Consider the following 16,778-nt stretch of genomic DNA (forward strand, 5'->3'; position numbering starts at 1 on the left):
TTCTTTATATAAACCGTAACTCGGTAAAATCTTTGGCATTTTTGCATGTTGGGTTCATATTTTTGTTCAGTGTAGTTGAAAAGTTAAACGCTAAAGTTGTCCATGATGAAATTGGAACTCGCAACCTTTAGGTTGCTAGACGTTCGCGTTATACGCCTACCCCGATCGACCAACCACACTACGTTCGTTTTGCCTTAAGTAACCATCAGTCTTATGTAACTATACAAAACTTAACATATCATACTAAATTGGTTGTCCAGGTTTTACTTTTACTATGTTACGTATAGTATATGAGATCCCGCTGGAATCCCGTCTTCCACGCGGTCTCGGAGGCTGCAGGAGCCTGCTGCCGCCACTAAGAGGCAGAGGAGCACCAGCATAAAAACAGACGGGCAGAAGGAAAATTGAACAGGTGCCTGGGGGTACCTTATAGATGGTAAAAAAAAATATTATTATTATTTTTTTTTTTGCATAATAACCAATATTACTGTCTATCATTGCGAAATTTGAGGTCTTTCTTGCAGTTTTTGACGATGTTTTTGGATGCTGGCTTGTAGTAATGTGTTGTGTCTGTTGGAGTTTATTGAAATGCACTTTGAATAGAGTTTGAATGAGTTGAATTGGCATCGTAGGCGTGTGTGTGTATAGTGTACTGGGTTATATGTCTCGGTGATGGTCAAAGGGTCCGCTGCGTGATGTCACTCCCGGGGCTGAGAGCGAGGCGCGGTTATTTATCCTACCCGGGCAGTTAACGGGGCTCAGTCGTAAGGGACGCCGAGCTAGTGGGTCTTTGTCAAAGGAAATGTAACCTGCTAGTATCGCTACAAAACAGAACAAGATCTTAACAACAATCGGGATGTGCAACAGACGGCCATTATTCAACCACTATTGAAGGGAAAGGACGTTATTATCCGTGAGTCATGGAGAGAAAGTGGACCTAGTCGAGTTGCGCACAATCAAAAACTGGGAAAAAGGAGGAATAAATCAGTATCATGGTGATAATAATTATAACATTATCACCATGTAATCAGTGAAGTGTTGACATTACCCTTTTTAGTTTAACGACTTTGACAGCACTCAAACGAACTATAAAGCATCTATCCTATCAAACACCACGAAAGAAAAATGAAGGAATATGTTATTTTTTTATTCTACAATTGAATGAACTATTTTGATGTTTGTGGCTGAAGTCTTCTCGGACCTGTCTGTTGACGATGACAGCTCAGTGCGGGTCTCGTTTCGCCACTTTTGGACAGATGGAAGCTGAGGAACGCAGATTGTTGGATTACTTTTTACGTCTTTAAACTGAAGTCGCCGCTAATGCGTTATATGGTTACTCTACGAATATGAATAGCAACTTTTTAAAAGGCATTTTATCCGCTCAAGTATCATCCCGTGCGTCTCTGGGCCATGGCTGACATCATTACGCGGGTGGGATTCGGGGTGTTCCGATTTCATGGTATAATTATTAATGTTTTACTTCAGTGAATTTCATTTACATCGAGCACGGTCTATGGATTGCCTGAATGACTATTACAGTTCGAAGGACTATGTTTGAATGACACATTTTTTCAGCATTTGTTGAAGCAATTAATAATTTCCCCCAGAAGAATAACTATCCAAGCATCAGCGGTGTGTGTGTGAGTTAAAATATATTTAGTAATTTAATTGAATGATTGGATAAGATTATTCTTTATTTTTCTTTCATTAAATATCCAATAACCATTTCGTGGATCTTAACCCATCTGAGTGTTGAAAAGAGACATGAAAAGAGAGTGCGTGACTGGAGGAGTAAAATTATCTGTTTTACACTGGACAACTTGTCTGTGTATTTGACAAAGCAGCACAAGCTTTTTCTCTTTCTCTGATTTTAATTCAATCATCTCGTGCGTAAAGTTCTAAGGGGGATGCCTCTTGAGCCCATCAGCCATGTCTCTGTTTCTGCGTTAGAGCCCTCCTCTTTACTGCCCTCTCACTGGACAACGAGTCTTCCTCAAGGGATTAAGGTAGCAGATAACAGAAACCTATATATACATTTTTTTCACCTTCACTCACTCCAAACATACTTCATGTTCCCCGTGAGTTTCTGAATTTTCTCCAATATATGTGCTCCTGCTGGCGTCGCCATGGCTGCGGCCCCAAAAGTTACATGCCTGTCAGCGCCAGGGGTAAATGTGATTACCAACCTGAACCTCAGTGTCACCACCGGATCTGCCCCCTACTACAACCAGACAGCACTGCGAATCCCACCCTATTCCCCAGAGGCCACTGCGTTATTCGCAATGGCGATCACCCTCATGATGATCCTCACCATCGTCGGCAACATCTTGGTCATCATTGCAGTGCTGACCTCACGCTCACTCCATGGCCCACAGAACCTTTTCCTTGTCTCCCTGGCTGCAGCCGACATCCTAGTCGCTACCCTCATCATCCCCTTCTCACTGGCCAATGAGCTGCAGGGTTACTGGGCGTTCCGCTCACTGTGGTGTGAGATCTACCTGGCGTTGGACGTCTTCTTCTGCACGTCCTCCATTGCCCACCTGTGTGCCATCTCATTGGACCGCTACCTGTCCATCTCCCGGCCCGTGTCCTATGGCATCCAACGGACGCCAGCGCGCATCAAGGCGGCCATCGTGGTCGTCTGGCTTCTCTCGGCCGTCATCTCCTTCCCTCCTCTCCTCTCCCTGGATAAGAGCAAGGGAGGGGTGGAGGTGTGTGAGCTGAACAACGAGCGTTGGTATATTCTCTACTCCACCATTGGATCGTTCTTCGCCCCGTGTCTCATCATGATCGGGGTCTACATCAGGATCTACCAGATTGCCAAGCAACACACAAGATGTCTGCCAGGGGAGAAACCCAACCCTAACAAATCCCCTGGCAACATGTCTAGCAACCCTCCTACCAACCCCACACCTCCCTCACCGGGACCTGTCATCATCCCCCAACTCAAGCCTCTCAGCCAACCACAGAACCACAAAGGGGAAGGAGGGAAAGCAGACAGACAATCTACGGACGCCGTACCTCTGAAGAGTCTCCCTGTCTCCTCCCCCTCATCTCCTCCTCCCCAGAGTGAGACCCAGGCCAAGAGTCAACCCCAGACGTCTTTACCAAATCCTGTCCCCACCTCACCCCAGCCTACCTCACCCACCGTAGCTCTCTCCCTTACACTCCTCTCTCCAGATAGCCAACATGAGGAGACCCACAGACAGGGTGAGATACAGGAGGAGAAACATAGAGACACCCCCAATGATGACAGCTTCAGCTCTGGCTCCGAGGCAGAGACGAGGGGAAGAGGAAAGGGAGGGAGAGGGGGAGGGAAAGGGACAGTTAAGAATAATGGAGGATCAAAGTCTGGAGGAGCACCTCTCTCTTCTCTGACCTCTCACGAGGCCAAAAATACTGTAGCCACCCCCACCGGTACAGTGCTGGTCTCTGATAGGCCGGTGAAGCCACAGGCCACTCCCATGTCTCGGCGCAGGGCCATGGTAAATCGAGAGAAGCGCTTCACGTTTGTCCTGGCCGTGGTGATCGGAGTGTTTGTCATCTGTTGGTTCCCTTTCTTCTTCTCCTACTCACTGAAGGCCATCTTTCCTGAGACCTGCTTGGTCCCTGCTCCCCTCTTCACTTTCTTCTTCTGGATCGGCTACTGCAACTCCTGTCTGAATCCCGTCATATACACCATCTTCAACCAGGACTTCAGGAAGGCCTTCAAGAAGATCCTCTGTAGGGACACCAAGGGGACGTTCTTCTAGTGTGGACACTATGTAAGGACATCAAGTGGATGTTTATGTAGAGTGGATACTGTGTAAGGACATCAAGTGGATGTTCTTGTAGAGTGGATACAGATGGTACATGATTCTCTACATTGCTTGTTTTGCCACTGAAACTGAAATTAGGCAAACTATCGAATCTTAGCAACCAGGAAATGGTCGAGCAATTTCTGCATATTGCACCTTTAAGACATTGTCAGCTATACTCTGGTCATTATTTGAACTGGCTAGCCAGCTAGCAATGAATCAAAACATTGTTTAGAAAATTGCTTTTAATTACCTTGCTTGCTAGCTTGACATTTACTGAATTCATTTTTAAACTGAGGGGTTTATTGGTGATAAAATAGAGAAGGTATGCTATATGGTGCATCGGGCTGCTGATTTTCTTTTTCATAACAACAACCGACAAGTTTGATGTTGGGCGACAATAGAATGCTCATGCTGTCGCTACAACAATTTTCTACAGACATGTCAATAGACTGACCGTAAACCACCTTCAGCCTACATTTGAAAATTACATCATGGCATTTAATTGAAGTATACTCGATTTTCGAAATGTTGCAATCTATTAAACGTTCTTTTATTTCTAGAGTAGATACTGTGTAGAGACACCAAGGGGACGTTCTTCTAGAGTAGATACTGTGTAGAGACACCAAAGGGACGTTCTTCTAGAGTAGATACTGTGTAGAGACACCAAAGGGACGTTCTTCTAGAGTAGATACTGTGTAGAGACACCAAAGGGACGTTCTTCTAGAGTAGATACTGTGTAGAGACACCAAAGGGACGTTCTTCTAGAGTAGATACTGTGTAGAGACACCAAAGGGACGTTCTTCTAGAGTAGATACTGTGTAGAGACACCAAGGGGACGATCTTCTAGAGTAGATACTGTGTAGAGACACCAAGGGGACGATCTTCTAGAGTAGATACTGTGTAGAGACACCAAGGGGACTTACTGGATGTAATGTAAAGACAGATTTTAGTTTAACCGTGCAGGGAACCACAGACAAACTTTTGAGTCTGTCCTTTGTTGAACATTGTGTTCGATCTGATAAGAAAAATGCTGAACTTTGGAATTCTGGAATAGATGAACGTGCTCTGATGTACACATTGAGGGGCAGTGGAAGAGGAGGAAGGTGATGCAATCTGTCTGAGAAAAAGCAAACACCTTTACAGCTTGTTTAGCGATTGGCACAAAACAGGGCCATCAGTCATGAGGACATGTTGCTCAAATGACAGTATCACACTGCTCTTGTTGTTCTTCTGTAATTGGCTCTGGTTAAGAGCGTCTGCTAAATGACTAAAATGTAAATGTAGAAGGAAAGGAAGGTTATACTCTGTTGATTCCATTGGCTGGCAGGGTAACTGCTACCCATAGCCATTACCTGTAGCCTTGTGACTGGCCACTATGAACTACAAGGACAGAGTGTGTCCATGATCACCTGGTACGGTCCACTGCAATGACACAAAATGGGCAGGAGCATGTGCAGTAGAATGTGTTCCCAGAGTTCTCTGTGTTCTAGAACTTGTAGTGTGTGAAGGCAGTTTGTCCAGCTGTCCAGCCTCTGTCATAAACTCATACACTACGGAGGATGTCTTTTAAAGGAACCAACCAGCTCTGAGGGTGTGTTGTTTTGAGTATCTGAAATTAACATATGTTATTATATAAGTATGAAATTAATATAAACACATGAAAAGTTAAATATGGAATGGGTTGTTGATGTGACCAAGGCCTCAGTAATGTAATTCATTGGGGAATATAGGGGAAACACTGGTGTGTGTGTTGTGTAGTGGCCTAAGGGTTTTACTGGAACAGCGTAAATCACTCATGTTTTTTTTATATATATGAGGTAAAGAACTCACAAGACCTCTCTCTCTCTCTGTCTCTCTGTCTCTCTGTCTCTGTGTGTGTGTGTGTGTGTGTGTGCATGCAAGGTTTACAGAGTGCATGCCTATGAATACACATTCTCCAATTCTGTGTGAACCAATGGATCCATAATCATTTATTTATTTAGACTGGTGTAATGTAAAAACATTGAATACATTCTAAATCTAAAGTGTACACTGAGTGTACAAAACATTAGGACCACCTGCTCTTTCCATGACATAGACTGACCAGGTGAATCCAGGTGAAAGCTACAGTATATGACCCTTTATTGTTAAATCCACTTCAATCAGTGTAGATGAAGGGGAGTAGACAGATTAAAGAAGGATATTTAAGCCTTGAGACATGGATTGTGTATGTGTGCCATTCAGATGATATATGGACAAGGACATCCAGCCAAATTGACACAATTGTAGGAAGCATTGGAATCAACATGGGCAAGCATCCCTGTGGACTGATTTTGACACCTTGTAGAGTCCATGCCCTAACGAATTGAGGCTGTTCTGAGGGCAAAGTGGGGTGCAACTCAATATTAGGAAGGTGTTCCTAATGTTTAGTACACTCAGTGTACAGTATACCATATTTAGAAAAAACATAGTGTTGACTGACTACATTTTGTAAGCAAAAGACTGCAGGTCACCTAGCAGTTAAAGCGTTGGGTCGATGTGCCCATGACCAAGGCACTTAACCCCAATTGCACCAGGTTTGCTGTTGATAATGGCAGACAGTTGCCATGACCCCACTTTCTGATGGTGTCTCAGGGACAGTTAGGATATGCAAAAAACACATTTCTAATTCACACATATTATTTCACCCTTGTACATGTGTGAAATAGGACAAAAATAAGCATCCACCAAATTATTTTTAATGGGAAAATCAAAAAGAGAGTGACCTACAGGTAACTGCCAAAATACAATGCATTCTGAAAGTATTCAGACCACTTGCCTTTCTCCACATTTTCTTACGTTACAGCCTTATTCTAAAATTGATTAAATTCAAATTTTCCTCATCAATCTCCACACAATATCCCATAATGAAAAAGCGAAAAGTTTATTTACATTTTTGCAAATGTATAAAACATTCAAAACAGAAATACCTTATTTACATAATTATTTAGACCCTTTGTTATGAGACTTGAAATTGAGCTCAAATTGGACATCATTTGGAAAGGCAAGCCAAGAGGTCAAAGGAATTTTCCGTAGAGCTCCGAACCAGGATTGTGTCGAGGCACAGATCTGGGGAAGGGTACCAAAACAGTTCTGCAGTATTGAAGATCCGCAAGAACACAGTGTCCTCCATAATTCTTAAATGGAAGAAGTTTGGAATCACCAAGACTCTTCCTAAAGCTGGCCGCCCGGCCAAACTGAGCAATCGGGGGAGAAGGGTCTTGGTCAGGGAGGTGACCAAGAACCCGATGGTCACTCTGACAGAGGTCCAGAGTCCCTCTGTGGAGATGGGAGAACCTTCCAGAAGGACAACCATATCTGCAGCACTCCCCTTTATGGTAGGGTTGCCAGATGGAAGCCACTCCTCAGTAAAAGGCACATGACAACTCACTTGGAGTTTGCCAAAAGATACCTAAAGGACTTTCAGATCATGGGAGACAAGATTATCTTGTCTGATGAAACCAAGATTGAACTCTTTGGCCTTAATGCCAAGCTTCACATCTGGAGAAAACCTGGCTCCATCTCTAAAGTGAATCATGGTGGTGACAGCATCATGCTGTGGGGATGTTTTTCAGCGGCAGCGATTGGGTGACCAGTCAGGATCGAGGAAAAGACCGATGGAGCAAAGTACAGAGAGATCCTTGATGAAAACCTGCTCCAGAGCGCTCAGGACCTCAGACTGGGGCAAAGGTTCACCTTCCAACAGGACAACCACTCTATGCACACAGCTAGGACAATGCAGGAGTGGCTTTGGGACACATCTCTGGATGTCCTTGAATGGCCCAGCCAGAGCCCAGACTTGAACGCGATCGAACATCTCTGACGAGACAAGAAAATAGCTGTGCAGTGATGCTCCCCATCCAACCTGACAGAGCTTGAGAGGATCTGCAGAGAAGAATGGAGAAACTCCCCAAATAAAGGTGTGCCAAGCTTGTAGCGTCATAACCAAGAAGACTTGAGGCTGTAATCCCTGCCAAAGGGGCTTCAACAAAGTACAGAGCAAAGGTCTGAATACTTATGTAAATGTGATATTTCAGTTTTGTGTTTTCATACATTTGCAAAAATTTCGAAAAACCAGTTTTTTCTTTGTCATTAGGGGGTCTTGTGTGTAGATCGATGAGGGGAAAAAACAATATAATCCAAAAAGTCAAAGGGTCTGAATACTTTCCGAATGCACTGTAAATGAAACACCAGCATTTTAATAGGGTGTTAGGCCACCACGAGCCGCCAGAACAGCTTCAAAGAGCCTTGCCATACTGTAGATTCTACAATTGTCTGAAACTCTATTGGAAAGATGCAACACCATTCTTCCACGAGCAATTTGGTGTCTGCGTCCTGATGGTGGCAGAAAACACTGTCTCAGGTGCAGCTCTAGAATCTCCCATAAGTGTTCAATTGGGTTGAGATCTGAGACGGCCATGGCATATCGTGAAATATCAGCAAGTAAAGCAGTCTACACCACTGAATCTTCTGCTAAACGTGCCCCAACAATTACCCCTGTTTCAAAGTCACTGAGATCTCCTCTAGCAATGGTAGCCAACATAATAGGAAACTGGGTACACTCAGAATTGTTATACATGGACCTAAGCATGATGGGATGTTAATTCCACACCCATACTTTATATCCCTCATTTACTCAAATGTTTCCTTTTTTGGGCATTTACTTGTAGATGCCAGGTTAATAGGACAAGCCAAAGATCTCCTATGTGTATGTGTAAATGTATACAGTGTATGTGTGAATGTGGGCATGCCCGTGTGTGTCTGTTTGAACACAGTCCCAGGATCGCCTTGCCAGTTGAAAAGTGTGTATCTCACAGGATGGGGTATTCATTATTTAACCAGGTTACGTAATACATAGCTGCTGTCATATTCTAAACACAGCATTGGTATGGAGCTCTTTAATGTCGTATAACACACAACTCCAACTCCCCAAACACACTTCTATGTTATAACAATTACACGCCATGGGAGTCAACAACGTTCTGTATAGCCTCCTGTTATCTAAGTCTATTAGATGGAAGACTCCAGACTGCCAAGAGGTTTGGACCTTTACATCACAGGGTTGCTGGTTCAAACCCCATGCACTCCTGAAATTCCCTCTGAGACTAGATCACTCGGGAACAAATCCAAGGCTGCGTTTAGAGTATGAGGTCAAAATGAAGACTCAGTCACTTTGTGGTCCACTCAAGAACAGCACTAGACCCAGGGATGCTGCTCACTTTGAGGACTGTGTTTTTATTTGTTTTGAACATGAATAATACATTCCTGTTTATTTCTATTGTTCCGTTTTCTGTTTGTCTTCTCGTTGCAGTTAGTTCCCTGGCTCTATAGATTGATGCAAAAGTTGTGTGGTGTCAGCACGAAACACAGAAACGAAACATCTTTGTGTGTGAGTATGTGTGTGTGATTCCAAGAACATATTCAAGGGCAGGAACAAAGGAAAAGGACAATACAGAACCTTCAATCTCTATGGGTAACACAAACACACGCTCAAACGTGCTCACACATGTATACGTGTTGTCCTTTCAGAGAAGGAGCGTCCTTCATTGTCGTTCTTGTGTGTGAGTTTGTGTGTGTATATGTACGTTTGTGCATGCTTGCATATGTTCATTCCTGTTGTCCTTCTCCAGTCCTTGAAGGTGTTCTCCAGAGTAGGCGATAAGGCTCAGGTCTGCTGGGGTTTCTAAATAAATTCTCTTTGATTAAAGCAAATAACTCTGTTACCATGGTTATCAAGGGGAAGTGCTGCTTGGGGGTCCACTGTGACACACTTAAATGTCACTCCACATTACCGTGGAAACTAATGGGGGATAGAATAAGGTCTGGGAGCCTGGGACTGCCCCCTACATACACATATGCAAGTAAGCAGGAAGAGCATCAACTTATCTATACCTCTGAATTCCAATATAGATCGATCTCAATCTAGATTATTTGCATCTGTCTGTGCAATTGAATATACATCCTAATTCAAAGCAATGCAGGTAAATCCTTTCTTAGACTTACTTGCCAATTCTATGGGAAACCCACATAATATTACCCAACCTCAGGTCAGGTCTTAAAGTAGCTGGTGTAACATCATTTTTTACCAGAGCGTCTTATAAAGGCTGGTGCCTCGGGGCTCTGTAAGGCAGTTGTGAAAGGAACACTTTGGTTTATGTTGTTGTATTTCACACAAACACAAGTGTGAGTGCACACACACACACACACACACATTTCTGCTGTTGTGTTGTGCTGTGTAGTCAGTCACGCTGTATTGTGTCATCTTCCTCTGAGCATCTCTCAGGAAAGTATTGGGTTTGTTCAGCAGTTTTAAAGCCTGACTGCTTGTCATTAGCCTAGTAGCCTGTTGGTTAGAGAGTTAGAGAGTTGGACTAGTAACCGGAAGGTTGCAAGTTCAAACCCCTGAGCTGACAAGGTACAAATCTGTAGTTCTGCTCCTGAACAGGCAGTTAACCCACTGTTCCTAGGCCGTCATTGAAAATAAGAATTTGTTCTTAACTGACTTGCCTAGTTCACTAAAGGTAAAATAATAAAAAATTAAAAAATCAGTTCCAGCCCAGTGCTCACAGGACTCAAATGTTGAGCAGTCAGAGATGTGTTCACCACAGTGTCATGTCATACAGTGCTCCTTTGCTCTACTGACAAGGCAGGCAGGTATTGTTAGTGTATAGGGGAAGAGGAGTACCTGGGCTTGAACCAGCAACCCTGTGGTTATAGGGTAAACACATTATCACCTCTGTCATAAAGGTCCAGACCTCTTTGCAGAGGTTAAAGTACACTACTGGATGGACCACTATAGCATCTAGTGGATAGCCAGGGGCACACTCCAACACACAGATATCATTTACAAACAAAGCATTTGTTTTTCGTGAGTCCGTCAGATCAGAGGCAGTAGGGATGTCCAGGGATGTTCTCTGTTTCGTGAGTCCGTCAGATCAGAGGCAGTAGGGATGTCCAGGGATGTTCTCTGTTTCGTGAGTCTGCCAGATCAGAGGCAGTAGGGATGTCCAGGGATGTTCTCTGTTTCGTGAGTCCATCAGATCAGAGGCAGTAGGGATGTCTAGGGATGTTCTCTGTTTCGTGAGTCTGCCAGATCAGAGGCAGTAGGGATGTCCAGGGATGTTCTCTGTTTCGTGAGTCCATCAGATCAGAGGCAGTAGGGATGTCTAGGGATGTTCTCTGTTTCGTGAGTCCGTCAGATCAGAGGCAGTAGAGATGACCAGGGATGTTCTTTGTTTCATGAGTCCGCCAGATCAGAGGCAGTAGTGATGAGCAGGGATGTTCTCTTGATAAGTGTGTGAATTGGACCATTTTCCTGTCAAAATGTAACAGGTACTTTTGGGTGTCAGGGAAAATCTTTGGAGTAGAAGTACATTATTTTCTTTAGAAATGTAATGAAGTAAAAGTAAGGCATCCCAAAAAAATATGAATTGTAAAGTACAGATACTACCAAAAACTACTTAAGTAGTACTTTAAAGTATTTTTACTTAAGTACTTTACACCACTGCTTGTGGGGACCTAAAATCCCCAAAAGTTCCCACAAAGATAGTAAAACAAGGAAAATTCTCCCTCGTGGGCACATTCCCCCTTATAATAGCCTTTGTCCATGAGGACATGAGGACATGAGGACAAAGGCCCTTTTGAGCTTAGGTTTTAGATTTAGGGTTACAATTAGGGTTAGGGTTAAACATGGGGTAAGTGTGTTAGTGGTTGGGTTTAGGGTTAGAAGTTTAGGTTAGGGTTAAACATGGGGTAAGTGTGTTAGTGGTTGGGTTTAGGGTTAGAAGTTTAGGTTAGGGTTAAACATGGTTAAGTGTGTTAGTGGTTGGGTTTAGGGTTAGAAGTTTAGGTTAGGGTTAAACATGGGGTAAGTGTGTTAGTGGTTGGGTTTAGGGTTAGAAGTTTAGGTTAGGGTTAGAGGTTAAGGTTAGCGCTATGGTAAAGGTTTAGGTGTTAGGGAAAATAGGATTTTGAATGGAAATGAATGTTAGGTCCCCACTGGGATAGAAGAACATAACGTGTGTGTGTGAGTGTGTACATGAGCAATATGTTTTCAGTGCAGTGAATTCATTAATGATGAACCCTGTAATTGCTAGCTGCTGAGAATGATTAATCCAAAGAATTCAGTGAGTTTTGATAACTGATGTTTGATTACATTTACTACTGAGACAGCAGCACTCCCACTAGGCACAAACTGGTTGAATCAACGTTGTTTCAACGTAACATAGATTTCACCTGGATTAACCTGGTCACTATGTAATGGAAATAACAGGTGTTCTCAGTGTTTTGTATACTCAGTGTATATATGTTCTCAATAATGTAATAGTCTTGTTTAATACCCACTATATTTTTGGGAACATTTATAAATTGTACGACTGTCTTTAGTTTTTCATGAGTGGAGCTACTACCATACAGATGTAGGAATCTATTTGAACAAACCTAACACAATGGTCAATCTAAGTGCTGGGCAGAAGTGATCTAGGTTCAGGGGTGTGTCAGAAATGTTGTTGCTATTTTCACAAGCACAATTATCAGCACAGTTGCTGGCGTTGGCGTGAAAGGCCTGGGTGTTGAAGAATAAACAAGTTGTGGGTGTGTCGAGGCGTGGCCCCTTACTGGCCAATCAGAACGAGCTCCATGGTTGAATATGCGGTTGCTTCAAGTTGTGTATTTACGGTCTTTTATGTATTGCCTTGGAATCAACTCCAATTCCAATGTAAGTTTATTATAGTTTGACACATGAACAAAATGTAGATCTATCCCGTCTTTGCAAAATATGTTCACTTGAAACTGATTGCAGTCCACGTTGTTCTTAGTAATTGCATGGCTTCAATGTGGAAATACCTTTGTATATATAATGTATGTGGACACCTCTTAAAATTAGTAGAATTGGCTATTTCAGCCACACCCGTTGCTGACAGGTGTATAAAATTGAGCACGCCGCCATGCAATCTCCATAGACAAACATTGGCAGTGAAATGGCCTTACTGGAGAGCTCAGTGACTTTTAATGTGCCACCGTCATAGGATGCCACCTTTCCCAGCAAGTCAGTTTTGTGGGATGTATGCCTTGCTAGAGCTACCACTGTCAACTGTAAGTGCTGTTATTGAGAAGTGGAAACGTATAGGAGCAGCAATGGCTCAGCCATGAAGTGGTAGACCACACAAGCTCACAGAACGGGACCGCCGAGTACTGAAGCGCGTTGCAACACTTACTATTGGAAGCAAAGTCAGCAGCTTAATGAAATGGGTTTCCATGGCTGAGCAGCCGCACACAAGCCTAAGATCCTCATGTGCAATGCCAAGCATCGGCTGGAGAGGTGTAAAGCTTGCAGCCATTGGACTCTGGAGCATCGTTCTCTGGAGTTATGAATCACGTTTCACCATCTGGCAGTCCAATGGACGAATCTGGGTTTGGCGGATGCCCTGCCTGGAGAAAACTACCTCCCCGAATGCATAGTGCCAGTTTGGAAGTTTAGTGGAAGAGAAATAATGGTCTGGGGATGTTGTTCATGGTTCGGGCCCCTTAGTTCCAGTGAAGGGAAATATTTTAGTGGAAACATTTACTGGAAAGCCTTCCCAGAAGAGTGGAAGCTGTTATAGCACCAAAGGGGGGACCAACTCCACATTAATGCCCATGATATTGGAATGAGATGTTTGACGACCAGGTGTCCACATACTTTTGGTCATGTAGTGTATATATACTCAACAAAAACATAAACATGTCAAGTGTTGGTCCCATGTTTCATGAGCTGAAATAAAAGATTCCAGAAATGTTCCAGACACACAAAAATCTTATTTCTAAAAAATGTTGTGCACAGATTTGTTTACATCCCTGTTAGTGAAAATTTCTCCTTTACCAAGATAATCCATCCACTTGACAGGTGTAGCATATCAAGAAGCTGATTAAACAGTGTGATCATTACACAGGTGCACCTTGTGTTGGAGACAATAAAAGGCCACTCTAAACTGTGCAGTTTTGTCACACAACACAATGCCACAGATGTCTCGTCGTTTTAGAGACCATGTGTAACCATGCCAGCTGCAGACCCGTGTAACCATGCCAGCCCAAGACCTCCACATCCAGCTTCTTTACCTGCAGGATCGTCTGAGACCAGCTGATACATTTGAGGAGTATTTCTGTCTGTAATAAAGCCCTTTTGGGGGGAAAAACTCATTGTAAATGGCAGGGCCTGGCTCTCCAGTGGGTGGGCCTGGCTCCCTATGCCCTGGCAGGCCCACCCATGGCTGTGCCCCTGCCCAGTCATATGAAATCCATAGATTAGGGCCTAATTTATTCATTTCATTTGACTGATTTTCTTATATGAACTGTAACCCAGTGAAATCGTTTAAATTGTTGTATGTTGTGTTTATGTTTTTATTCAGTAAATACATAGCATTCACACTGATATAGGGGCTAGGTCTACTGTAAATTGCATTATGGCTGAGCATGGACATGCCAAACGTTGTCAATAATAAACAAGATTAAATTAATTATTGATAAGGCCTAAAAAGAGAGTGAATAATTCTAATCAAATTCTAAACACAACGATCCAATATAAAGAGAAAGGGAGGATGTCCACTCACCGGTATTCTGCTCCAAAATAGAATGTTTGGTATACATTTTCAAACCATCTTACAGATCGCATTCACACTTCTCTAAAACTTGCATTGCATGCGCGCCACGGATGTTCTCACCAAACCAGGACAGTTAATCATTCAAATACGTTTTTTGTTAATGAAATTAAATGAAAAATAAACAGTTGTTACAGGAAAATATATTCTAAATACGAGGTTCACCTGTATTCGCCGAGGTTCTCATCTTTCCATTTCTCGTTTGATGATGGGCATGGACACATGTAGCCTACATCATGGAGGGGGTTTTACGCACGTCCAAAGTATGGCTAAAATAACGTAGGCCTACCTACAATACATAGGTGAAAAGGGAATGTCAGCTCACTGTTTTGCTCCTCTCCAACTTAGATTTTAAAACTGAACGCTTTGGTGAGTAAGATTTATTTCCAAGCGGTCTCACGAGCCAAACACTTTATCAATGGTCTTGACTAGTTGATCTCATTGGGCTATACAAAAAAATACAGCCTTCATTGAGAGGAGGATATGCTTGGTTTTTAATCAAATAAAGCGAAATGGGGAAAAACACGCCCAATTTGCACGCCCAATTTTTCAGTTTTTGATTTGTTAAAAAAGTTTGAAATATCCAATAAATGTTGTTCCACTTCATGATTGTGTCCCACTTGTTGTTGATTCTTCACAAAAAAATACAGTTTTATATCTTTATGTTTGAAGCCTGAAATGTGGCAAAAGGTCGCAAAGTTCAAGGGGGCCGAATACTTTCGCAAGGCACTGTAGATCATATGTTGCTTGATCGGTGGTTAGGTTATTAGCTGGACAAAATTAGACTACATGTAAAGTGCATTACTGTTAAATTAATAGCGTGTTAGAGCGGATTGTCAGCATATCACAAAGCTTATCTGCATTTCCTGCGTACAAGAACATTCTCAGCAACCCTTTAACCCTATTTCATAACCACATGTTGTTTCTGTTGTTCTCACCTCCACCGTCATAAAATGCAGAATCTTCAGACTACTAAATTTAAAACACCCATTTGTTATTCCATCATCATGATTTTATCTGTGTTTCTTTGCCACGTCTGCTAGCTCAGCTCTGGCACTTCAGTCCCCCAGCAACTCAGAGCAAACCAGATTCTATCATTGCCAGGGTACACCTAGGTGTTTTTTTGTGTGATTTATAGTGAAACATGTGCAGGTTGATGTGTATTGTCATGAATGCTGCCCTGCAGGCAGAACTAAGCGATGTATGCCAGATGGGCCAGCTGCAAAGTCAAAAGTGGCTTTATTGTAGGAATTATGAGGCATGTGATTCCAGGTCATCTCAAATGTCATCTGTGAGAGTCTGATTCATAACATTATTATTATGGTTTGGAGCAGAATAAAGATTACCCTCACCCATGGCTGATGTCATGAAGATCTTCAGGGCATTCCATTTTACTGGGCTCTTGGTAGTCAGGGAGAGAGAGAGAGCAAAGAGAGAGAGAAGAGAGAGCAAATGGAGAGAGCAAAGAGAGAAAGAGAGAGAGAGAGCAAAGAGAGAGAGAGAGAGAGAGAGAGAGAGAAGAGAGAGCAAATGGAGAGAGCAAAGAGAGAAAGAGAGAGAGCAAAGAGAGAGAGAGAGAGAGCAGAGAGAGCAAAGAGGGAGAGAGAGCAAATAGAGAGAGAGAGAGAGAGAGAGAGAGAGAGAGACACAGTGAGTCTTGCCAGTCCTCTAATTTAATATAATGGGCAGGGCTAATACTGTCATACTCTTTGTAGATCACCATTAATATCAATAGAACATATACGCTGAGTACATTAAGTACACCTGCTCTTTCCATGACATATATTGACCAGGTAAATCCAGGTGAATCCAGGAATCTATGGTCCCTTGTTGGTGTCACTTGTTAAATCCACTTCAATCAGTGTAGATGCAGGGAAGGAGACAGGTTAAAGGAGTATTTTTAAGTATTGAGACAATTGAGAAATGGATTGTGTATGTGTGCCATTCAGAGGGTGAATGGGAAACACAACATTTTGAAGTGCCTTTGAACTGGGTATTATAGTAGGTGCCAGGGCCATGTGTTAAGAACTGCAATGCTGCTGTTTTTTTATTTTCACACTCAACAGTTTCATGTGTGTATCAAGAATGGTCCTCCACCCAAAGGACATTCAGCCAACTTGACACAACTGTGGGGAGCATTGGAGTCAACCTGGGCCAGCATCCCAGTGGAACACTTGTTCTTATCTCTTACTTTTTTAGGTATATTCTTAAAACATCATTGTTGGTTAATGGCTTGCTTGTAAGTAAGCATATCACTGTAAGGTCTACACACATGTTGTATTCGGTGCATGTGACAAATAACATTTGATTTGATACATCCTTGTAT

At 42.8% G+C, this 16,778-nt stretch overlaps 1 protein-coding gene across 1 annotated transcript; it reads left to right on the forward strand.

Moving 5' to 3' along the window:
- The first annotated feature begins 681 nt into the window (after window positions 1–681).
- Window positions 682–5,851, forward strand: LOC110523423 (alpha-2B adrenergic receptor-like). Its single transcript, XM_021602099.2, has one exon. The coding sequence runs from the start codon at window positions 2,127–2,129 to the stop codon at window positions 3,750–3,752; it is 1,626 nt and encodes a 541-aa protein (XP_021457774.2). The 5' UTR covers window positions 682–2,126; the 3' UTR covers window positions 3,753–5,851.
- Window positions 5,852–16,778: the final 10,927 nt, after the last annotated feature.

The sequence above is a fragment of the Oncorhynchus mykiss genome, chromosome 5 (genome assembly GCF_013265735.2).
Source record: "Oncorhynchus mykiss isolate Arlee chromosome 5, USDA_OmykA_1.1, whole genome shotgun sequence".
Lineage (NCBI taxonomy): Eukaryota > Metazoa > Chordata > Actinopteri > Salmoniformes > Salmonidae > Oncorhynchus > Oncorhynchus mykiss.